The sequence below is a fragment of the Dendropsophus ebraccatus genome, chromosome 2 (genome assembly GCF_027789765.1).
Source record: "Dendropsophus ebraccatus isolate aDenEbr1 chromosome 2, aDenEbr1.pat, whole genome shotgun sequence".
Classification (NCBI taxonomy): domain Eukaryota; kingdom Metazoa; phylum Chordata; class Amphibia; order Anura; family Hylidae; genus Dendropsophus; species Dendropsophus ebraccatus.
The window spans coordinates 100,679,245-100,704,463 of NC_091455.1; the positions used below are offsets into that span (position 1 = coordinate 100,679,245).

A 25,219-nucleotide genomic window follows, 5' to 3' on the forward strand; every position below is an offset into this window, starting at 1 on the left:
GCTCTTTAATGGTGCGTTTACACAGGTAGATTTATCTGACAGATTATGGAAGCCAAAGCCAGGAATGGATTTGAAAAGAGGAGAAATCTCAGTCTTTCCTTTATGACCTGTTCACTGTTTAAAGTCTGTTCCTGGCTTTAGCCTAAAAAATCTGTCAGATAAATCTCTCTGTGTAAACACACCATTATGCTAAGTTTACACGAGGCGATTATTGGCCTGATCGTACAATTAACGATTTCAAAGTAACGATTTCTTTTTATAACGATCAGCGTTTAGACTGTACGATATATCGTACAGAAAAATCGTTTTGCGATCATACGCCCGCAGCCCGGGCCGCCCGCAGCACGCCCACCCGCTCAACCGCAGCCCCCTGCGCCGCCCTGATCGCCACCCCCGCCGCCGCTCCGATCGCCACCCCCGCCGCCGCTCCGATCCGGCTTTATAGACACCATTCTATGGGCCGGCATATTCCCCTATCCGCTGTGGAATACGCCGGCCCATAGAATGGTGTCTATGGAGCCAGCGGAAAGGTGCACGGACAGCCGACGGAATTCTGCAGATATTATCCGTGAGAATTCCTCAGTATGCACCCCCCCTAAGAGTCCATTTACACAGAAAAATTATGTAACAGATTATCTGACAAAAAATTAAAGCCAAAGCCAGGAATGGATTTGAAAGGAGGAGAAATCTCAGGCTTCCCTTTATGACCTGATCTCTGTTTATAGTCTGTTTCTGGCTTTGGCTTCAAATCTTTGGCAGATAATCTGTCAGATAATCTTTCTGTGTAAATGGACCCTAAGAAACAGCCCTTTTATTATTGCAGTACCAGGAAACTACCGTAAGCAATCATTAAAAAAAAAAATTCTGATCAGTCTGCAGGTGGGGTGTTGTTACTTTAACTTTCTTTCCATCATAAATTGCTGATTATCCTGCAATGTAATTGATCCCGTGCTGTTAATCAGCTTGAACAATCATTAGGTCTAAGCTTGGCGAAAGAGCAGATATTGAAGTACTTGTTCGTATGTTATACAAAAGTATGGAGTGAATGAGCCTGGGTGTAATGTAATACATTCTTAGTATGCTATGACAAGGGTATCAATATCTCAGTGTGTCCACAGGCCTGGAGCATATGCTAAGTAGCATATGTTCCACAAGCTGTAAGGCAGTCATCGTCTGCTACCAGTTGTCAGGATGCAAGGCTCACTGTTTATTGTAATCCCGCCATCACACATACATACATTGCACATGCATATTTTATTTCTGCACTCATGATATAGATAATGGACAATGCATAGTACATAGTTAAACGGATCTAGTCATTTAAGTTGACAACTATGTGGTTGAATAAATAACCAGCAACGTCATATTGGAGATCAAATGTGTAATATCTGAGAGACCTTCGCATAGTTTTATGGGCTAATATTCTATTACTTCATACAGAAACCTGTAACAACTTTCATGCCTCCTGAACCAAGTCTGTCCCTGGTGGCTTCTCCCCACCCCACTAGTTTTATTTGATAAAGAGTGATCTATGAATCAAGGTAGGCAGAGTGAGCAGAGGTCACCTCCGAATAAGGAAACCCACATAGTGAGATTGGGGTTCCTTTATCTAAATGCCCCCGTTAGATTGTATTAGAATGTCTAAAAAGGATAATGTTTCTTATAAGGATATTTTTAATAACAGAAGCGCAAGGAAATAGTATATTATAAGAATACATTATAATAAAAAATGGCATTACCAAAGACTTCAATTGGGGCTTGTTACCTTACATTCTAGTTGAGTTTTGTGACTTCCTAAAGTAAAAAATGTGCATTTTCTTTCCTGTTTCTAATGAACTGCAGTGAATTATAGGCTGGCGCTGTGCAATTCAAAGAAATGTCTTCCCTGGGAAGAAAATTGAGAGACTGAAGGCCGAAGTAGTTAGCATTGTGCAGAGAAGGTCAGCTGCTTTTTGGAAATTAATGTAAGACTTATGCGTGCATATTTTTATTTTATTTTCTGTAGAATTAGGACAAAAGTGAAGAAAATAGTAATGCTTTTTACCTAAACCTAGGCCCAATTATACATAAGCCATGAGGCTTAGATACAGATAATGTAGAAACGGATTTGCTGCCTCCATGTTTCTTTATACATAGAACGACTCGGCCTTGCACAGGGCCGCTGTAAGAAATCCTACAGAAATAGGATCCGACCTTACAAACTATAACAGGCTTAGACAGTCTGATTCTTTTTTTTTTCAAACTGTTTTTATTGATTTTATCATATATAAAAGTCACATCATACATACAGGACACTGCAGCATTTCGTGTCCGCAAAAGGAAACATGCAAACATAACGTTCCACGAACCCCACCCTCTCCCACCCTCCCTCCCAACTACCCCCTCCCCTCCTCCACAGATGCAGAAACCTCGGGTGACACGAAAAAGGGAACGGGAAAGGCGTCAGCCACCCCTGCAAGTACCTCAGACCTTTAAACGGCCCAGCGACCCCGCGATATCAGCAGTCAGATACCATTTAGTCCCCTTAAAGACCCTCATCAATTCCTTGATTTCTTGGTCTGAATAAAAGATTTCCACAAAACGTCTCCACTTCCTAAAGAATTGCACTGTGCTTTTCTCCTTAAGCCGTTCACATTCCACCCTGTCCAGGAACAAGAAATGCTTCATTTGTGTTAGTACCTCCGCCATTGACGGCATAACGGGCTGCAGCCATGCTCTCAGAATACATCTCTTGGCTACCAGCAAAAAGGCATGGAGAGCCAGGGGAACAGTCATTGATTCCGGGGCAGAGTGGAAGAGAAGAAGCTGAGGTGACAAGGGGATCTTTAGCTTCCATTTAGTATGTATCAGGGCTACCAATTGGGACCAGAAATTGTGTGTATGGGGGCAAGACCAAATACCATGAGTTAAATCCGATGCCGGCTGTTGGCACTTAGGACAGGCCAAAAGTTTGTCTGGGGCCATGGGGTGGGGGGGGATGTTAAAGCCATAAATGGCTCTATGAATAAGTCTATATTGTGATTCTCGCCATCTCTCATTAGGAATTGCACGGCGAACCGTGGCCCATCCTTCTAAGATCTTTTTAGGTATGTCGATGTCGTCAAATATTGTGACCCATTTGTTAAACATATTGGCACTAAGTGCGTCACTGGATCTGTCCCCCAATTTATGGTATAGGTATAATAGGGATGGATTTGTCGGGGGATCATTTATCACTGTGTCCATCTCAGTTAACCCGGTTAGAGATGTTAAGTCCTTCAGTCGTGAGGTCAGAAACCCCATCAGCTGAGAGTAAGCCAGGAACTGAGAGGGAGGCAATGAGAATTTTGCACATATTTCCTGGAAAGTGAGAAGTCTATTATTCTGATGGTGGAAAAGCTGATGCAGAGAGAGTATTCCCGCAGCCCTCCATTTCTGGAACATCGGATTATTTCTACCCTGGGGAAACTCTGGGTGACCCCAGAAGGAAAGATGTCTAGAGATTAACTGAGGCAGACCATATAACTTTCTCACTATTTTCCACGTTGCTATGGTGTCTTTAAGAAGCAGATTGTGTTTAACTTCCGGGGGAAGGGCAGCATATTTTGTATGCAGTAAGGCAGACAGTGACCATGGGGCTGCCACACCGGCTTCCAAGGCCCAGTTGGAATAGAAGTTAGACTGCTGGACCCAGTCTATACAGTGCCGCAGGAGGCACGCTACATTGTATCTTCTTAAATCGGGGAAATTTATTCCTCCTTTGGAGCGGGGGAGTTGAAGTTTGGCCAGAGCTATCCTGGATCTCTTCCCGGACCAAATGTATCTGGAGAAGGCGGATTGCAACCTCGTCACATCTTGGTGACGTAGCAGCAGAGGAATGGTTTGCAGTGGGTAGAGGAGTTTTGAGAAACTAAACATACGTATAAGATGGCATTTACCTAAAAATGATAATGGTAGACGTTCCCAGCGTTTAAGTTCAGAAAGGATTTTGAGTGACAGTCTGATTCTTGAAGCAAAATAATATTACTATGTATGTATAAATACAGAATCACATCACCTCCCTTCATCCATCCGTCTATCTATCAATCCGTCCATCTTTCCTTCATTCATGAAAGAACTTGATGCACATGTATCTTTTTACTATCTTTATAATAAGAGATGTTGGTTAAGTAAATGTTCCAAACTATTATACAAGTAATGTGATAGATAAAAGTGACTTAGTGCTTTGTCTTCTCTTGTAAAGCTGCTAAGCCTGTGGACATTGTCATTACATGAGAAGGGCTGCTGATCCGAGCCAGTTTCCCTGACCCACACTAATGACTCTGACAATGCGGGATCTGTATTTATCTTGGGAATAGAGCAGGTGCCTGGTGCAGACATGAGCGGGGAATCAGCTTTTCTTGGTACGAGATGATAGAAACACAGCAAGACTTGTTCACCAGGACATTCTCCATTTCCTCAGACGAACCTTCAAAATTGTCTTGGAAATGCTTGACACGTTTCTAATGAGCTGATATAAACCCTGGCTGTGCCTGTTGTCCTAACTCATCGCATGCTGTCGCCGTCCACACCTTTCTTTTAGAAATTGTATAGAACTTTGTCACATATCTTACCACCTATATGCAAGACCAGCTTTGTGCCATCTTACACTTTTTATGGGACTATAAAAGCAAGCACTTTGCTACTACAACTTCACATTTTGATGACAGTATCTTTAGCCACATAGGCTTTAGTTTTTTCTTTTATACCTTTTTTGTCTAAAGTGTATGATTGATTTGTACTGTTAAATCTCCCACGTAGCTTCGGCATGGATGTTCTACGCCTCAGCCAATTTGGGAACTTCCTTCATCCTCACTGATCCTCTATCAGGCAAAGTGTTGACACTAATTGACACTTAATCACACAATTAATTCATTCTTCATTTACTTAGCACATCAGCGAAACCCATACTGGAACTTTACTCTCCAGTGCACCCTTCACGTTCCTTGCTGCTACTAAGTACAGAAACTGTAAATTACCTAGACAATAAGCAATTTAGAGTCCTGGAGAGTATGAAGGTGGAAGTGCTGGTGGTGCTTCCCCACCTACTTGTATATGTCTCTAGCTGCTCTTGTTTATATCGTCAGCTGGACAACTTTTCTTGCAGGAAAAATTTTGTTGGTCTAGCCTTATTGAAAATTATAATGTCCCCTTTAATACTTACCAGTATTCAAATGCCGAACAATCGGACTTGCTTGAGTTGCGCTCATCTCTACAGCTCAATAAGTACAAGACGTAAAATAATTTATGGTCATTGGACATTGCTTTTGTTACAGGGTTTCTGTGAAAGAGACACATAGAACTCTTTGCTTGAACAGAATTTCCTAATCTATGTAGTGTTGTTGTAGCAATAAAGTCAATGAAGCTTGTGGAGCATGGCTGCCCTGTTGTAACTGTATATAGGAGAGATGCATTAGGGCAGGCGCACTGCCTCTAGCATCTCCATGGGTTGGAACATATTGTTTTTCCATTTTCAGAGAACAGTGGTCTTGGAATATTGTTTGCGTCAGTGTTACCCTTGCTCACCTAATGGATGCGCAGCAATTCTAAAGTGATGTAGCCATTTTTAATTCATAGTTGCATTGTCAACTTAAAGATTTATGACTGGTAAATGATTTTTCCCTCCTAGGATGAGACGGTGATGTGCTGTGTCTAGCATTAGAATAATAAGACACAAATGAACAGATGCCGCATCCTTTTATCTAAACATGAATCAATTTTAATGTGAAAGAAACCATGATTTTATTGGAACGTTCTGATAGGAGTCTGTCAGTATTCACTATGTATGTAAGGATACTCGTTTCTTCATGTTCTGTTTTCTTAACTATGATGTACATACAGTAGTAACTGAATGATCTTAAAGGGGTCCTGCACATATATAACAGGCTATATCAGAGGCAAGACTCCAGGAACTGCTTCCCACAAGTGATCAGTGCATGAGCAGAATTGGAATGGCTTGTCTATATTGGGCATTTTCTTTATTACAGATGGATTATTGCAATTGGCAACTACTATTAGATTTTCCAGGGACGTCTCGTGCGGCACTGCAGCCAATCATGATAGTGAGAAAATGGCAAGCACTATGCTAATTTGTGTCGTTTGCCAAACCCTGTATTGCCTGAAGCTTGGGAGAGATCCTACTTCTTAGCTTCACATTTTTAGCGTTATACGATCACTTGATTCACCGAAACATACTGATGCGCTATACAGAATAAAATTGGAGTACTCACATATACTGCATTTAAATAAATTAAGGAAGGAAACAAAACAAAAAGCTAAATTAGCAATTTTGCATGTAGTACTACGCCATGCCTACAGTTGTCCTCACTAATGCTACGTTTACACGGAACGATTATCGGGCGAATTTTCACGATAACAATCTTATTCAAACGATAATCGTACATGTAAACGCGGCGAACGATCGATAAATCGTTCATTTTGATCTTTTAACATGTTCTTAAATAGTTGTTCGCAAAAAATTCGCCAATCGTTCTGTGTAAACAGTCGTTCCCTGATTTTACCTATGTGTGAGATTAGGCGATCGCAAAACGAATTTTCTGTACGATATATCATTCCATCTAAACGCTGATCGTTATAAAAAAAAAAAATTGTTAATTGTACGATCGGGCCAATAATCGCCTCGTGTAAACTTAGCATAAGGGTCCATTTACACAGAAAGATTATCTGACAGATTATCTGCTAAAAATTTGAAGCCAAAGCCTGAAACGGACTATAAACAGACATTAGGTCATAAAGGAAAGCCTTTTCAAATCCATTCCTGGCTTTGGCTTTAAATCTTTGGCAGATAATCTGTCAGATAATCTTTCTGTGTAAATGGACGCTTAGCGATGTTTATGGAAACCCGATGCCAGAATTTTCCTATAAAGGCAGCTATGGCCCATTTTTCTGTCCTGTAGGGAATGTAAATTGCACTGGGGCATACTTCTCTGTAACCTACATTATGTCGGAATCTGTGATGTTGTTGTTTTATCTGGCGTATAATTAGATGTGAGCTGTGTTTGTGTATTAAGTGGCTTCCTATTAGCAAGCATCTGATTTTCATTAGGCTCTCATTAATACAACCTACTGGATGTTTATACTGTAACACAACTTTGGAGGATGCTAATGAGAGCTTTCAAGCATGGTGGAGATATCCAGATTTACTCTGAGAATTTCTGAACCTTAAGCAGTATTGTATTTTTGGAATGACCATATCAGTATGCGATGTAGCTTTACTTTAAAAGAAAAAAAAATTGCTGTCTATTGGAGGTATCTGCTCTGTAAGATGAGCCATCTGTAGACAGCTGTTTGCTTCTCGCATACTCCCTCCTACCTCCTCAGGCCTATTATCTAAACCAATGACCACATAGAAATTACACTTTCTAGCGCATAGGTTGAATGAATGAAATGTTTGTCACTGGATTGTACCAGGATTTTTTGCTATTGTTATTGGAAGCTTCCCTCATGGAGGTCTAGGGTAGCTCTGTGTAGTTATCAGGGTCTGCACCTTTCTGCAGTCCTGGCTCCCCATCTAGGCAGCCAAATCTCAATATATGTTTCTTTGGTAAACACTGGGGTGGAAGCACAGAAAGCAAGACTAAGGTTGGCTATCAATCCCTGACAATTTCAAGTACCTTCTGGCCCTGTGGGAAAGGAAACATTGGTGGGGGTCATCTATTTTTTTTTTTTATTGCAGTAGACAGCATTCTAGTGTACTTTGTTCAGTGCATTGCACCCTTTTATGCACTTGGGTCATATGGAGTACGTATTAAGGCCTTTAGAAAGATGTCTAAGAAGAGTCAAGGTTTTTGGCATCTTTAAATAAATCAATATGAGATGCATAATTAATGCAATATTGATCTTTGGGGTTGTTTTCGAACCTGAATAAAACATTAATTTTACTTCATGTTGCATGGTATTTAGTAACTCGACATATGTTGCCATTGGGAAACATTATGGTTCTTGGTGATGATGATTTATTTATTTATTTTTAGAAGCTCAGATTCCTTCCATGTCGAGTAGTAAGTACATACATGTCGAGTAGTGAGTACTCATGTTTGCAGCCACCATGTGTATACAGCCGCACTGGGCTTTGGGCCAAATACATCTAATTGGGAAAAAAAAGTTCCCATAAGTACAGTACACATTCGTATAAATTTGCTACTGGTACCCACCTTACAATTATTTCTTTTTTTAAATTTATGATACAGGATACAATGATTTGTTTGTTTTTAACAATTCTAAAATAGCTGCTATGCTATGATTAGTTCTGTCTCTTTTATTCTGGCTTTAAGTCTATGTGGTTTTCTCCTACAGGAATAGAACTTTGCCCTCCAGGCCACAGATTCATGATTACAATGGTGGCCAGTTTCATCGGAATGGCTGGACAGTTCCTTCTGCCAGGATTGGCAGCTCTCTGCAGAGACTGGCAGATTCTCCAGGCTGTCATAATCTGCCCCTTTATCCTGATGCTTTCCTACTGGTAGTAAGTATATCTATCCTGGAGATGAGTTGGAAGGGGATGGTGGGATACATAAGCATGATCTCTTATGTTTGTGTATAGTTTATAGAAGATATCAGCCATTTTCCACACACCAAAACTAAGCCTAGGGAAAACTGACAAATGCCTGGTTAAAACTGGTGAAATATACCAGATGCCAGTCATATATTGGCCAGAAGTAGTACTACTCCTTTTGTTCCATTAAGTAACTTAGTGGTCCTATTGCTACCATGTCCTATGACACATTTATTGAGTAAATCAGGCGAATCTTAGGCTGCCGTGTGGAATTTTTGGAAATCAGCTTGCAGGCATAAATCATGGCAAATCAGGTGGTTTCTGCTGATGGTGTTGTGCCTGTATGTATATATGGAAAAGCTTATACAAACGTCATCTATGGTTCTCATTTCTCTATAGCATCTTTCCTGAATCTTTGAGGTGGTTGATGGCCACAATGCAGTATGAAGCTTCTAAGAAGCAAATTCTTAAAACTATTCACAAGAACAGAGGGAACACAGAAAGTGACACCAAAGGAGTAATGCCAGGTGAGTATTGTTAGACTTTAATGTTACTTACCCAGGCTACAGCCAACACCTGATAAGCAGACTCCCTTCCTTCTCAGAGCAGAATCTTTTTTTTTTTTTTTTTATTCACTGTGATTAATATTTCTTTTTATATTTCTTTAAATACAATCATGTCAGACATTTTATTGTTGGCATCTCTCTGTATAGGGTTGTATTTGCTACTGCTTGCTTAGAAGGGGTGATGGCTCCTGCTGTCAGCACAGGTTCTAGCTTGTTGTCCCCCAAGAAACATAGTAAGAAACATAGCTCTCCTGTCATAGGTAGTAGCCTAGCCCAATCATATCACTGATAAATACTTATACACTATATAAGGATCTAAAATGATGTTTCACATAACAGTGCCAGGTTTAGGGCTTTAATCCCCCAGGTAGTGCTAATACATGGGTATTGTATAGATTTGTATTTATATTACTGTGTTTTGTTGCAGAATTGGAGCGAGAGCTTGGTAGGAGAAGTAAGAAAGTTTGCATTGTGAAAGTTGTGGGAACCAGAAACCTTTGGAAGAATATACTTGTGCTTTGTGTTAACTCGTAAGTTGTCTATATCATGATTAAGTTGTTTAGATGTTTGCAGGCACTATTGCTTCACATCTCCAGCTTTGTGTAAAGGTGGACATTGATGTATTTATTTTGTTGTCTTTCCTCAATAAGTTAATCTATGAACCATTCGACTGGGAAAAGAAAAATAACTTTGCTGTGAAGGTGTACATAAACTTTATCTAAAATGAGAAATGAAGCAACTTTGCAAATAGTCTTGATTAAACATCTCCTCTAATTTTGCGTTTACAGCTTATTCAACTAATGTGTCTCCGCGGTTACAATCTACTAACAACCCCATGTAGTTTCATCCTGCAGTCGTATTTTCTTTCTGGTGTGTTTGCACTAAGGAATCCAGGCGGATAACCCGACGCGGATTCCGCCGCTCGCCCCCATGTGCATCTTCACCCGTGCCATAGACTTCATTCTATGGATAATTCTTTGGACGATGGAATCCGCCCAACCATAGAACGAAACCTATGGCAGGGACGGAGATTCCGTAGTGTGACTGCACCCTTAGGCCCTATAAACATTAGGTAGAATTCAGCTTCCTGTCTCTCCCTCCCACAGATTAGGTTTGTGTAGAAAAGAATCGGACATGTTAGATTTCAAGTTCACACTCCTTTTCTTTTGCCAGAGATCAATTTTTGCCCAAAAAACTGATGCATTTGTGTGCATCCATTTTGATCAATTTTTTGATTTCCTGTACAACCATATGAGACTCAAAGTCTCTCCTGCAAAGGCACTTGGTGTTGTACAGTCGCTAGACACCAGACTATATAAGTTTCCATCTTTGTTTCCTGGAGTCTTTTAAACCTCTGAGGAAAGACTTGGGAAGCAGGGGAAGCATTCATAATGTAGTTGTACTACCACATTGCACAACCATAGTAGGTGACATTTCCCATGTGGTTCCAAATATGTGATTTTTCACATGTGCCCTGAGGATTTCCTACCAATATGAATGACACCTGCATAGTTATAACAGGTGGTTGAATGCACTTTGTGGTATTAAAATAGAAACTTTGAAGTAGTCCGTTATATGGATCCCTAGTATAACAATTGCTTCTGCCCAAAGCAATGTGCGTGTTCTTCATATGGAAAAGGCGGCATTCATTAAACACTGTGCACAGTACATAACAACAATATGCATCCTCTAAATATATTTGATGTTAATGATACCAGAACCATTGCTCTCAGGAATCATGAAATGTCCTTTCTTTTTTTTTTTTTTTTGTGGCATGGATCACAGCCCTGTAAATGTGTGAACGAAGCCATTGTAATCTATTGGTCCTATTTTCTGTCCGCAATTGAGGACAGAACTATGAATCTCTGAATAAGGCTTTATTGTTACATTGACTATTATTCGGTCATTTAAGACTACAGTGTTAGGGCAAACAAAGTGTTAATGCAGTAGCATTTTTGTTCCTTTTTATCTAAACTTGATTATGTCTTCCAGTGCATCTTGTAGTCTGAGAAATATAGTTCATAGTATTTGGCTTCAAAGTGATATTTTGTGCAGTGTCTCGCTCAGCTACCTTTTAAGTGTCCCTTTTTTTATTTTTTAAATCTTTACTGCTCCTTTGTACTTTTGCACATCATAAGTAACCTTCACTTTGTTCTTTTAAAAACCCTACTTCTACCACACAATGGATGTTTAATTATTTTTTTTTTTTTTTATGTATACACCTGTCAAAGCATATCCAAACATTTTCTGCTGAAAACTATCTGACACGTGAATTTACAAGTAAAAAAAAACAAACTTTCAGTTTATAGCCTAACCTTGGAAGAGGCCATCAATCTATAATCATCAGCAAGAAGCAGGGCTAAGCACTTGGCCTATGAACAGGTGTCCCAGGGATAGAATTCCTATACATTGATAGACCATCTATGATATTTTAACAAATGTTTATCTGCTGCATAAAAAAATTCAGAAAACTGACATAGGGTATAAACCCACACACCGTATATGCAGCGTATTTACTGCTGCGATACGCAGCAAACTCGCAGCAAAATCGCAGCAAAATCGCAGCAGATTAGATCTAAATAACTGAACACAGCATCAAATCTGTACCAACAAATCTGCTGCGTATTTGTTGCATATCTGCTGCATATACGGTGTGTGGGTTTATACCCTTACAGTGCAGATTTTAAATTTGCTGCATGCCATATTGCATACTCAACATCACGGATAGACTGGAGCTGGACAACGTCCACACGTCTGCGACGTTTCGAGGTTTACGCCCTCTATCTCTGATGCTTGAGAAAGAGGGCGTGAACCTCGAAACGTCACAGACGTGTGGAAGTTGTCCAGCTCCAGTCTATCCGTGATGTGCAGCTGGTGTCTCCCTACGTGGAATTGAATTCATCAGCCCGATGCGGGCGAAGCTTATATCTGCCTCTCTCACTCTGAACATAATCCGTGCACCGTGGTGATGTATATGCAATTTGCAAGATAGATTTGTGTTAATACACTTCTTATTACGATAAAGTAACAGCAAGTATTTATGGTGTTGTGTTATTATTGATGAGATATCAGGATTAGACCGACAAGCTCCAATACACACACCGCAGTGAGAGTGGTTTGCAGCATGGCTGAATAGCCGTATTATACTGAACGTCAATCATTTATCACACATTTCTTTAAGATGACTTGTTTCTGAATGTGTCACACTGTGCTACTTACAGGTTAACTGGGTATGGGATTCACCACTGCTTTGCTAAAAGTTTGATGGACCCTGAAGTCAATATGAACATCATGCACAACTTCTACGCCAACTACTTTGCCATGGCAGGGATTACATTAGCATCATGTCTGGCTATGTGTCCTGTTGTTGGATTTTTGGGAAGAAGAGGAGGGTTGCTATTGTTCATGATTCTAACAGCCTTGGCCTCACTTCTTCAACTTGGTCTTCTGAATCGTAAGTAGTTAATTCTGGGACTGGATGAAGATCCTTTTTTTATATTAGTCACCAATAAATGTTCTGATGCAGATGGGATCTTAGAATGGACCCATATCAGAAGAATGCTCTAGAATATGGATGTCATATTGACTTTTATGCATCTGTGGTCAAGGGCATAGCCATAAGGTAGTAAAGAGGATGCGTTTGCAAGCATAGAAGGCTCAAAACCCCTCTACCCCAGTTAAAATATGATAGTGGGAGGTCCTGTACATATTCTTCATTGGGAACTGATACTTTCTAGTTATATCTCTGTCATTGCTGCAGATTGTTCTGTGAGTTACCACAGTGCACAATAATAACCTCTATAGGAAACCTGTCCCTATAAACCCTCCCCAGTATATTGTACAGTGTGCCCATAAGCGTCCTCTGATGCTGCATGAGCGGTGATTAAGGCTATGTTCACACTACGTAAAACTACGGCCGTAGTTCTCGCCGCAGAACTACGGCCGTAGTTTTGCGGGGTGGAAACATAGCCTATCTTCAATGGGATCCTGGTCGGAGCATACACACATCGTATATGCTCCGGACGGGATCTGTGCGGCGCCGGAAAAAACTGACAGGTCAGTTTTCTGCGGCCAGAATTCAGTAAATTCCGGCCGCAGAAGGACCTGTCAGTTCACACAGTGAAGCGAGCGGCTCCGGCCGCTTGCTTCACTCTGTGCTATGGGAAGCTCTGATGTGGGCGTACGCTGATGCGCCCGCATCAGAGCTCCGCGGACGGAAAGATCACCTGGCCGGTACTTAAGTGGTACTTAAGGGTCAGGGAACGGCCGGATGTTCACGTAGTGTGAACATAGCCTCAAGGTGTATCCAGGCTCAGAAAAACATGGCTGCTTTATTCCAGAAAGAGCACCACTCTTGCCTTCAGTTTGGCTGGGGTTTTAATATAGAGAATGGAGCTGAATTGCAATACCACGCACAACCTGGGCACAGGTGTTGTGCTGTTTTCACAAGAAAGTAGCTGTGCTTTTTCTAATCTTGGATAACTCCTTTAATGTTTTTTATTATAGTGTGGCATTAGAGGAATCTTATCGGCACAGCGTTTAAACATTGTGTCCTACTCTGCAATATACTGGGGACTAGAGTACCTCACAGATTCCCTTAAAATGACAAAGTTAGCTTTACTACATCTATCAAAGCAAACCGTTTACCTTATGGACCACATTTCACTTAAAGGAAACAAATCAGGACGATTGTGCTAATATGTAGCAGCTGCACCCTATAGAGCTACTATGCAGCTCCCTGACCATACCAAACGCGTCTGCTGGGTTATCTTTATATCAGGAAAAAACATTTTTCATTGCGGCATGCAAGGCTGGGAGAGGGGGGGGCAAATGGTCATCGGGGCGGGAGCGGGACAGAGTGGGGCGGGGCAGGACAGGCATCTCTCTGCCTGTCAGTGTGCGGATAATTGACAGGTAGAGACCTGTTAGTGACCCTTCTGCCTGTCAATCATCCGCACAGAGCATGTTTTTCCCCGATACAAAGATAGCCCTGCAGACGTGGCTGGTACGGTAGGGGAGCTGCACACTAGATCTATAGTGTGCATCTAAGAGCCATTTTGTGCTGATTGGTTCCTTTTTAAGGTTTTTACAATGAAGCAGTTTAGGTCTTTTTTAGGTAGTTCCTATGTTGTAAGAGATCCTGAAAAATAAATGTGAAGTAATAAATCCTAGGGTTATTTCCATCATATACATTTATGGCATATCATAAATGTATGTTGCTGTAACTCCAAGAGAAATGAATGCGGAGAGCTTCACACATGCATGTCCTCCTTTCCATTTCTACATGTCTGGACTAGATAGACTATACTTAGATACATAGGTATAACTCAGGGACTAATCTTTTTATGTTTATTACTTTCAGACTTCAAAAATTTCCACTAAAAAGCCTTCTGTAAAATGGGAAAAGTGTTGAAATGTTAATTTTTTTTCTTTCTTTTCCTCCATCTTCTGTTTGACTAGTGATTGGAAAATACACGCAGCACCCTGACACAGGTATGATCCCCTCTTCACTTGTATAATATTCTGTAATATATCACATTGTAATATGTAATCACTGGTAATGTCCTAATCACTTTGTGTTTGATATATTTTTAAGGCATGAGTGAAACTGTGAAAAATAAATTCTCCGTAGTCTTCTCCATCATCGGGATGTTCTCCTCTCATGCAGTAGGAAGCTTAAGTGTGTTTTTCTGCGCTGAAATCACCCCCACTGTGATCAGGTAGATTTGTTACTTATACTCTCTTGTGTGTGTGAAATAATGTGATCATGTTATCACCGATTTATATTGTGTTATACAGTGTGCCAAATCCCTCTGAATCCCTCTTTTTTTTCTGGTGTTAAAGTCAGTGGTTTAGAACATTGCAAACAAGCTTACACTTTAAGGGATTGTACATTTTAGAAAACCCATCTTCACATGCCAGGTTAGTTGAAAATAAAAAATGGACAGGAGCTTCCTGGTGTGGTATGTCAGACAAATGAAGGCACTCATGCAGAGTAGCGAATGATCCCACTCACCTGATGTGGTCATGCAATATCATAGGCACAACTCTACAAAGCGCATGCATAAAGTGCGGTGCAGCTCTCCGAGGATCACTACTGGCAATCCAGTCACCAGAGTGTGTGCAAATCAAGCAAGGACATCGACCCGGACCAGGCAGATAAAAGAGGTGAAAGTAAAAGCGCAGCCAGCCAAAAATTTAAAATAAAGCACACGTATGCTGCTAAATGTGAATAGGACATAAACATGTATAGCATAAAAATGTATTTACTAAAAAAAAAACTCATTTCGGCCTAGTGTTATCTCATAGAGCCTTCATCAGGTTACCTGATAAGGGCTCTAAAAGATAACACTGAGCCGGAATGCGTTTGTTTTTTAGTAAATACATTTTTATGCTATACATGTTTATGTCCTATTCACATTTAGGGTACAAACACACACGCCGTATACGCAGCGTATTTACTGCTGCAATACGCAACAGATATGCAGCAGATATGCAGCAGATTAGATCTAAATAACTGAACACAGCATCAAATCTGCTGCAGATCTGCTGCGTATACGGTGTGTGTGTTTGTACCCTTAGGGCATACGTGCGTTTTTTATTTTATATTTTTAGCTGGTTGCACTTACACTTTATGAGGAAGTCCTCTTTTATCTGCCTGGTCCGGGTTGATGTCCCTGCATGACATGCCAGGTTAGGGAATTGTTAGAAGATTAATTTGATTGTCCTCTGTGCAGTGCTCACAGATTACTGGGGTTACCAATAGGAGGAAACTCTGTGACCAGGTTGTTGTTTTAGATTATAAAAAGAAAAATGAGAACCCCCTAAAAAGACACACCCTGACCAACACTGATACTGTGTTACACATTGTTCTGCATATTGTAACTATGTCTACTTTTATATGCAAACATGGATACCTCTAGTAATAAATGTTTCTGTGTGTACACATACATACACTCCTGAACATAAAAACCTCATTAATAAAACCATAAGCTTCTGACATGAGGGTCTGTTCTGTTGCTGTCTACTTAGTTATGAAGCAATAAAATTTCCCTGTCACTTCACTAAACATTTGACTTGTCACAGAGACCGGTAAAGGGCAGATACCCTTTACATTATATTATGCCAGAATAGCATGCCTTCACTACTACAGTACCGTTTGTATGCACTCACTGGAGTTCATTGGCCTGGTTTTACTTATGAGTTTGAACTGCTGAACACATTCACAGCTGCTGTGTCAGTCATGCAGATCTATCTGCCTACAGTCATTATGAAAGGACACAGATAAGAGAGGTAAACCGTGTGAGAGGTTATTCTGGTGTGCGCACCCTTATGTACTGAATGATTGGGAAGGAAGCCACAAATAAGCCACTCGTGCCCCGGAATGGTGCAGTGCTTGCATTGCTACTCCAGGTCTGTGAAATTGGCCCCATTATTTAGAGCTGAACAGCAGGGACTGATCACATGCTGTATTTAGCATTCAACAACATGCATGACATTACCCAATGATAAATGCTAAAACCTATAAATTCAGTGCAGAGCAAGGAAAACCACAGGCGCAAGCCTTGGTTACTAGGGTTCTGATCACTGCTTTCTGAATAATACTAATGTGCTGTAGGTGTTTATGGAAAAAATCCTGGAGAAGCAGTTGCCGCCAGGCAAAAGCTGTAGGGCATGCTAGCAATAACTCTGGATTTCCTGGACATAACAAATCCTATTGGCTGTAACAAATAATTCTGGAAGCCAGCTGGCTGTAGCCTGTACTGAGACACCGGAGACCTGGAAAGTACTAGCAGCATTGGAGCTATGTTATATTTTTTTAGTGGGCTTGTAGATAGCTTTTTAGGGCAGATAAAAACCAGTTTTAATAAAAATCCACAACATGCAATAAATTTGTTGTTCCCAATATTTATGCCCTTAAAGGTATATGCCGACCTGTTCTAGTTGGTGGCACCATGCCTAATAGCATGTTCTTGATTTGTGATAATAGTGATAGTTCACTGACATGTCCTGCATGAGGCCATGGACAGCTCAGTGGTCAGCACTCTTGCCTTGCAACACGGAGGTCCTGAGCAGAACCTGTTTTTCTGCTTCCCCATGTCTGTAAGGGCTTCCTCCCACACACTGATAAAACATACCGATCAGTTAGTGGCCATCCTTTTAAATTGGCCCAAGTGTATGCGTATAAGATAGGGAAATTACATTGAGTTCCATCGGGGACAGGTACTGATACGAGTGATGACAATCTTAGTGCTGCAAAATATGTAAGTGCTATATAAGTAACAAGAATACATTTTGACAATGATGAATGTTGTAGTCTTGGTGACATTTATATGGTGATTAGGTGGTCTTATGGCTTTGCATCTGTTTTCTGCTGACTTCTCTTTGATGGTGATTGTATCAAGCATGTGGTATGTGTTCTGATGTAAGTGATGCATTGCATTCGCTGTCACATGATTCACAGCGCCATATTGGTCTGTTTTCCAGTAAAGCCTTGTTTTGTATATGCTTAAAAAAGAAACCAAAATAACTACAGCAGTTATCTCACCTCAAAATTTATAATGAAAAATTAGGTCCTTTAAACATGTTATCTGTAGCAGGAGCCCAACTTAGAACATGTTTCCATTGGGTACAAAGCCAGATCAATGCATTCTTTGTATAGAACATTGGGATTGTATGTATAACAATAACATTGTCTTAACAGGAAGCTTTACACCATTAAGGAAGCAAACCTGTTTATATATACACACACGTATATAACGCTATATATCTCTCTGTATATAATTACTATTTTATCATATTTTGTCATGCTTGTTGGCTGTTATTCCCCCAATGTTCTAGTTGTCTAGGTTTCTTACACTTCTTTGAATTTATGGAATTGAATTATAACCTTGAATCGGGATATGTGCACTACTTATAGAGGACCTGTCACTATGTGAATGTCTGGATGACCTGCTTCTGCTTGTCCTATAGCCCTTGCATCAGGCCCCCACAATCAGTATGCCAATATAATGCGTGAACACCAGCGATTCACTGGAGGTGGGGTTAAAGGGGTTATCCAGCGAAAATCTTTTCCTTTCAAATCAACTGGTTTGAGAAAGTTATGAAGATTTGTCATTTACTTGTATTTAAAAATCTCAAGTCTTTCCATACTTATCAGCTGCTGTATGTCCTGCAGGAAATGTTTTGTTTTCAGTCAGAAAATCTATGGGGATTTGCTGCTGCAGAGAGAGCACTGTGTCAGACTGAAAACAAAACAACATCTCCTGCAGGACATACAGCAGCTGATGTTATGTTTTCGGTCTGACAGTGCTCTCTTTACAGCAGCAAATCCCCATAGAAATCCTCTCCTGCTCTGGACAGTTCCTGTCTCGGCCAGAGATGTCAGCAGAGAGCACAGTGTCAGACTAAAAACAAAACAACACTTCCTGTAGGACATACAGCAGCTAATAAGTATGGGAAGACTATTCTTCTAAATATAAGTAAATTACAAATCTATGTAACTTTCTCAAACCATTTGATTTAAAAGAAAAAGCTTTGCATTGGACTACCCCTTTTACACACAGCCTTTGCTGACCAGTCTGCGCCACAGGCCACTCTCCTGACTGTGCACCTTAGCATTGTTTGTTGAGAGAACGGTAAAGAAACCACTCTGTAACGCTGCTTGTAACATCTCCCTATGAACTCCACCTGCAGGGAATTGCTGGCATTCATGTCCTGATGGCTAGACGATTCATTTGCATATCGAGTACAGGGGTGCAATCTCCACAACAGGGGGGCCTCGAACAGCAGGACAAGCATTGCTGGAAACCAAGAGGCAGCAGCAGTTAGGTGAATGCCCTGCTTTCCAGCCATTCACATAGTTATAGGTTCTCTTAAATATCCAGAATAGTGGAGGTTTTCCTAATGATACATTTCACGTAGTCTGATGTTTGTTGCATCACACTATAGGATCCAGTCTAGTTCTTTAAGTCCCTGAATGATTCCTTTTGTCTGGTAAATATTCCCACTGAGGGAACGGTTTTGTCTCTAAAGTTAATTAACAGCAGCGCTAGAGAATTAGGAAATCTTGGCTTTTTCTTGTAACCCCTTCTCCTCAGAAATAATATGGAAAATGAAGCGATTACAAGCACATAGGTTTTTTAGGGAAATATTTCTTGATTCCTTTTTATGGACACTAAACTTTTGGTTGACCGTGTTTAAGGTGTAAAGGAATGTGAAGGTTGCAGATATACCGTAGATGGCTGGTAAGCTATTCCTGCTGATCATACATATGTACACTCAGTGGGGGAGGGTAATAAGCCGTTGTCGGACACCTGTGGTAAGAGATATCTCATCCATATTAGTGCTCAGAGGACGTCTCCTGTGTATATATCCAGCTTTTGTTGCCTAAGCATAACCTTTAAAATCTTGTGTCAGGATTACTAAAAGGGGTTATCCAGTGCTACAAAAACATGGCCACTTCCCCCCCTCTCTTGTCCCCAGTTCAGGTGTGGTTTGTAATTAAGCTCCATTTACTTCAATGGAACGGAGTTTGAAACCCCACCCAATCTGGAGACAAGAGAGAGGGAAAGTGGCCATGTTTTTGTAGAGCTGGATAACCCCTTTAAAGTAAATGTAACATTAGGTACAGCTATTTTTTTTACACATTACCCTGTTGACGCCAGTACGGTGATCCTGGTAGCGCGTTCCTGGTTTCAAAGCGGCGCTGAGCATGGGGACTGCGCGGCATTTTGAAAAAAGGACTGCGTTACCGGAAAAAATTGCTGTTCCTGATAGTTTTAAGTGCCATCCCATTATATTCACTTATATCCATTTTTATGTATAGCACTTTATTGTGCCTTTTTGGGAGCAGTCATTGTAGCACTTTTTCCCATTTTTGCTGTTATATAGCAGGGTGGACTGTAAATAAACCTCCATATCCTTTGGTTTGCTGCTGCATACTATAGTAAGTATTGAGGACTGGATCTATGGGCTAGGACTGGAGAAGACAGTTGTGTTGTAGCTAAGGTTTGATGATTCTTAAGGTAAAATATATGTTGTAAGATACAGTAGTAAGCTGTTTTCAAGTCAGTATGAGCATATGAGCCACCCATTGTTACATTTCTACATCTATATACACATTTTGTATGTTTATGCTTTGAATAGACTGACTCTCTGTCAGTGTCTGCCCCCTTGTGGTAACCTGAACACTGACCATACCCTATTCATTGTATAGCAAGCCAGGTTTATCCACCATATGACTCTAATTACAGTCATGAGTTAAAAAGCAAACATTTCACCTTGAACCAGACTGTAAGCCAATGACAACTTAATACAGTAGTTCATATAGCTCCTTGTATCCTATACCACAGAGTATGTACAATCCCAACTAATCCTAACTTCATCGCCTGTGGATTCTAAATCTGTAACATGACCACATGCATCAAATATACGTATGTAATGATGTACTTTGTATCAGATCTTAGTTTTATGTGTCATGTGTGTTTTGTTTTTGTTTTTTTGAAAGGCTGTGTTCGCATGTGCATTGTGGTTTGCAAAAACTACTATGTATTGCCAGATCTGTCATGGGGTAGATGCTTTCGGCAAGCCAGACCCCAGTGACTCACTATGGGTTTGTGATGTTTGTCATTTTGACAGAAAATCTAGCTCTGCAGACAAGTTCTTCCTGTCAGATTGCCAATTTAGGGTCCAAACGGAGCCTCTGCCAGCAGTGTAAACATAGCCAATGATTTATAACATTTTATATGTATGTATAAGAGGTCTTAACACATGCTTTATTCCTTTTTAACCAGTTTTACAACCTTCTGGTGTAACACCTTTTATGTTTTATAGTGTTTTTCTAGTGCTTTTATATGTACATGTTTGGAATGTATTGTTTGACTGCTTATGCTGATGTTTTTTCCTTTTACTGTACCTTAGGGGAGGAGGCCTGGGATTGGTCTTGGCCAGTGCTGGTTTTGGGATGTTAACAGCCCCCATCATGGAGCTTCACAATCAGAAGGGGTACTTCCTCCACCACGTCATCTTTGCCTGCTGTACTTTAATATGTATAATTTGCATTCTTTTACTGCCTGAAAGTAAGAACCAAAGCCTCCCGGAAAACATCCCTCACGGAGAGCATTATACCCGTCAACCTCTCCTACCTCACAAGAAAGGAGAGCAACCACTCTTGTTAACAAACTCTGAACTCAAGGACTACTCTGGTCTCCATGATTCTGTAGCCATGGGAGATGGTGTATCTGAAAACACCACAGTCAATGGTATAAAGTCAACATAGCCAGATACCTGCCATGGAGAAACATCTCATGTATTTATTATTTGTTTCCCCTTTGCACAGGTCATACAGACCAACCATAGGATTTTCTGGTATTGGGGCGTCCTCCCTCAGAGCTGCTAAGTCTGCTTAGGCCCCTTCAACCTTATGGAAAACACCAATTGGAAGTTTAGCCTCTAACACTCCAGGATATCAAAAAGTGATTTTGTCTTGATCAGTGATGAGTTGATCGTAACACTGGTTTCCACCAACATATCTGTTACATCCTCTTTAGTCAGTCATTGATAGGATAACCTGTATACACAGACAAGAACACAACATGAATGACTGTGGTTTCCATATAGAGGAATTCTGTCTCCTCCCCATTCAATACATTTACAGCTGCCCAGGTAGCATTCAAAATAAAGAAAGTGAAAAGTTGAAAATTGTATCCAAACTTTGGTTCCTGGATTAGAAACTTTCTAATGGTGTGGAGGAGGAATCCGGCAACCCAACAGTAATGGGAGGTTTCTGCTCATCAGTCGGATATTTATCCATGTATGCCTAAGTGAACATGAAAGGGAAGACCAAGCTAATGGACTCAAAGTTTAAATACGTTTCTTTTTTTTTCTTTTTTTTTGCTAGAATACTTGAGCAATACAGAACAGTTATGAATTGAGAGATACCACTACCTTGAAAGCCTGTTAGCTGCCACCATTGTATAATTAGCAGCTATCACTGAGCGTACCTTATGGCTACCACTCAGGTTTATGTCTTACATTGAAGACACTTGGGAAAAGGCTTTAAAAGATGTGAAGTCAATATGTGCCAAATTCTGCAGAATACTCTCCCCTCCTGTATGAACAGAACGTTGGCTACTGTAGGCAAAGATAGTTTCCCATTGAGTTAATGGGGTTGTTTGGTAATGTACAATTATCCAAAGGATTGGTGATAGATGTCTGATCACTTCCTGGAGCTTCACCAACCACTCGGTACTCTGACCCATAGCCATTGAATGGAGCAGCAGTGTGCATGCCCAACTGCTATTCTATTCAGACTTCCTACACAGTCAAGTGGTAAGGAAAAAGAGTGGGCTCTGGACCATCATTCTAGTGAGTGATGGCTGTCCAAATGTTCAGATATTTTTCGCCTATCAGGTGGATAAAAGAGGCAATCCCATTAATGCCTCTGTGATGTATAGCAATCCTGATTACAGGTTTGACCAGATGTGCTGGTCAGTAGGAGACTGTAAATTCCTTGCAATATCATTGTAGAAAACATCAGTCCCATGAGTAGAAGCATCACTTTGCTTTACTTGGGTAGGATTAACCACAAAGCAAGAATTTGTAATCTATAAAGGTTGTAGGTTTGGTTGGGTTTATGGCCCACGATTCTTTTTTGATTTTTTAGAACTTTTTGCTTGTACTCAGTGGAGGACTTGATAAACCTTCCTGACTAGTAAGACTTTGTAAAACTATTCGAAGAGGAATCTTTTTATTGTAACATGGGTGTGAATTTGTAGAAATCATTACAACTCTTGATGGGCAGATACAGGACAATACACATGCAGGGTATACCTGATCTCTAGCATGGTGCAGAGCTTATTTATAAAACCAGTTACTCACCATAAAATCAGTCCAATGGCAGCACCATTTCTATTCAGTACAGTCTAGTAGTGAAGTAAAGTTCTAACACCTTGCTGAGAGATTGGCTTTCACAAGGGTATCAAGCCACATGACCTGCTGATGAAGGTGTATTCATTGTAACTGTTACATTAGTGCTTTCTAGTTGAATACTGTTAATCATAATGTGAACTATGCTGTTGCTGTCGGGGTTTTTAGATGCATCATCATGTGGAAGAAAGTAAAATTAAAAAAACAACCTGTGGCCGATCTAGTTTTGTGATCAGGAGGGAGGGAAGCTGGGCTTTGTACAGATGCGAGATTAATGTTAGTATTTTAATAAATGTTGCTAAATGTTGTGGAGCCAAAATCACGGGTCACCAAATTGGAAGAAGTGCCATTAAATGAACTGTGAGTGTTGATCACTTTACCGTCGGGATGACTTAAAGCGCACTGCATCCTCTCTAAAATGGGGATATGATGCACCTTAAAAAAAAACAAAAAAAAAAAACAAAGAAAAAAAACAAAAAAAAACTAATGTGTTCTGAAGTGTACCGTGAGTGTTTTTGGAGGAAATTTAGCCTATTTTATTCCAGGTGTTTAAACACCAATCCCTCACATTTCTGTTCCTTTATAAAAGTAATAACTTTTAGTGTCTTCTTTGTACAGTAATCTTGAAGCAATCATCCATGAATTGTTGACATAGTACTGTAAACTTGTCAAACCACTACTGCTAATCCTGGTGTCATCGCCATTATTTTAAGAGCCAGAGCAATAGGTTACACTGGCCTCTCATACCAAGCTGAGATTTTATTTGTCTTTTTAACACTAATGTTTTGGATGCCTGTTTAGTACTATTTAATATATGAGAAAATGTGGTCAAGGGAAATGCCCTTCTAGAATGAAGCTGTGGCTGATTGGTTAAATGGTTGGAATTATGGATCATGCATTCAGTATGGCCTTTAAATACAGGTTAGAGTTACGTAAAATTTATTTCTACACGATCAGCATTTTTCCTGCCACAGGCATTTGTGAAAATGTATCTATTTTATGTTTTCAGAGACAAGGCCAATAATGTTTTTGGTCTAGGTTTACTTTTAGCACATACATGTTTTAGTACATACCTGTTTTTGTTTGATCTTCAGGAGTAGTTTGGTGGTACACATCCATAGCACAAGCTTTCAAATTGAGTACTAAAATGTCTTAAAAACTAAATGTGTGCATGTCACCTGGTTGTATCTGCGCAAAAACTATTTGTACTGTATGTGTACAGAAATAAAAAACCTAAAAAGAAAGCTTGATGGTTTGTGATTTGTGAATGGTACTGTATTTTTTAATAAAAGATTTTATTTTATTGCTTTACGGTGCGTTCACACCGACAGGATCTGCAGCAGATCCGCAGCAGATTTGATCGTGAAGATTTGTTGCTGTGTTCAGTTATTTAAATGAAATCTGCTGCGGATCCGCAGTGGAAAATACGCTGCGGATCTGGTAAGTGTGAATGTACCCTTAAAGAAAAAATACAAATACACGGCATACAGCCATCATACATCTGAGATATGTGTGCTTAAAAAAAAAAAAAAAGTCATACTCTTTACTTGAAAATGGGATTAAAGCTCCTTTTAGCCTCATAGGTAACTCTATACATAGAGAGCAGCACCTTCCTAGTGGGGATAATATCTTTTATTTTTTTCACCTACGAGGCTGTATGGGGCATTATTTTTTGCGCCATGGTCTCTAGTTTTTATTAGTATTCTATTTGTGTAGGCCAGACGTTTTAATCAATTTTATGATTTTTTTTTTTATATCTGTAACAAAAACTTGGCAATCCCGGTGTTTTTACCATCTTTGCATTTATGCCGTTCACCGTCCAGGAACACTATTGTTATATCGTAGGATTGGACAATTACGAATGCTACAATATATAAGGTTTATCTGTTTATTTTTACTTGTTTTTATTCGTATAATGGGAAAGGGGGGGTGTTTTTAACTCTTTTGGGAGGAGGGGCTTTGGGACATTTTAAAAAACATTTTTATATATTTTTTTTACATTTTTTTAACCCCCCTGGGGGAATATTACCTGCATAGCATAGCATTGATCAGTGTTATCTGCAATCTTCTCATAGAAGTCTGTCTGAGGCAGGTTGTATGAAAATATTGCTGGTCGGACTGCATGGGGGTAAGTAGTATACCTCCGACAGTCCTGAAAAGCAATCGGGACCCCCGCAATTACGCTGTGGGG

At 40.2% G+C, this 25,219-nt stretch overlaps 1 protein-coding gene across 1 annotated transcript in view; it reads left to right on the forward strand.

Annotated features, from left to right (window-relative positions):
* Positions 1-24,272, forward strand: part of SLC22A23 (solute carrier family 22 member 23) — an 86,387-nt gene extending 62,115 nt beyond the window's left edge. Inside the window, exons 4-10 of the mRNA XM_069958075.1 lie at positions 8,335-8,503; positions 8,933-9,060; positions 9,527-9,629; positions 12,321-12,553; positions 14,560-14,592; positions 14,696-14,819; positions 21,022-24,272. Of these exons, the coding sequence (XP_069814176.1) occupies positions 8,335-8,503; positions 8,933-9,060; positions 9,527-9,629; positions 12,321-12,553; positions 14,560-14,592; positions 14,696-14,819; positions 21,022-21,379 (1,148 nt within the window). The 3' untranslated portion in view covers positions 21,380-24,272. The remainder of the gene's footprint in view (positions 1-8,334; positions 8,504-8,932; positions 9,061-9,526; positions 9,630-12,320; positions 12,554-14,559; positions 14,593-14,695; positions 14,820-21,021) is intronic.
* The last annotated feature ends 947 nt before the right edge of the window (positions 24,273-25,219 follow it).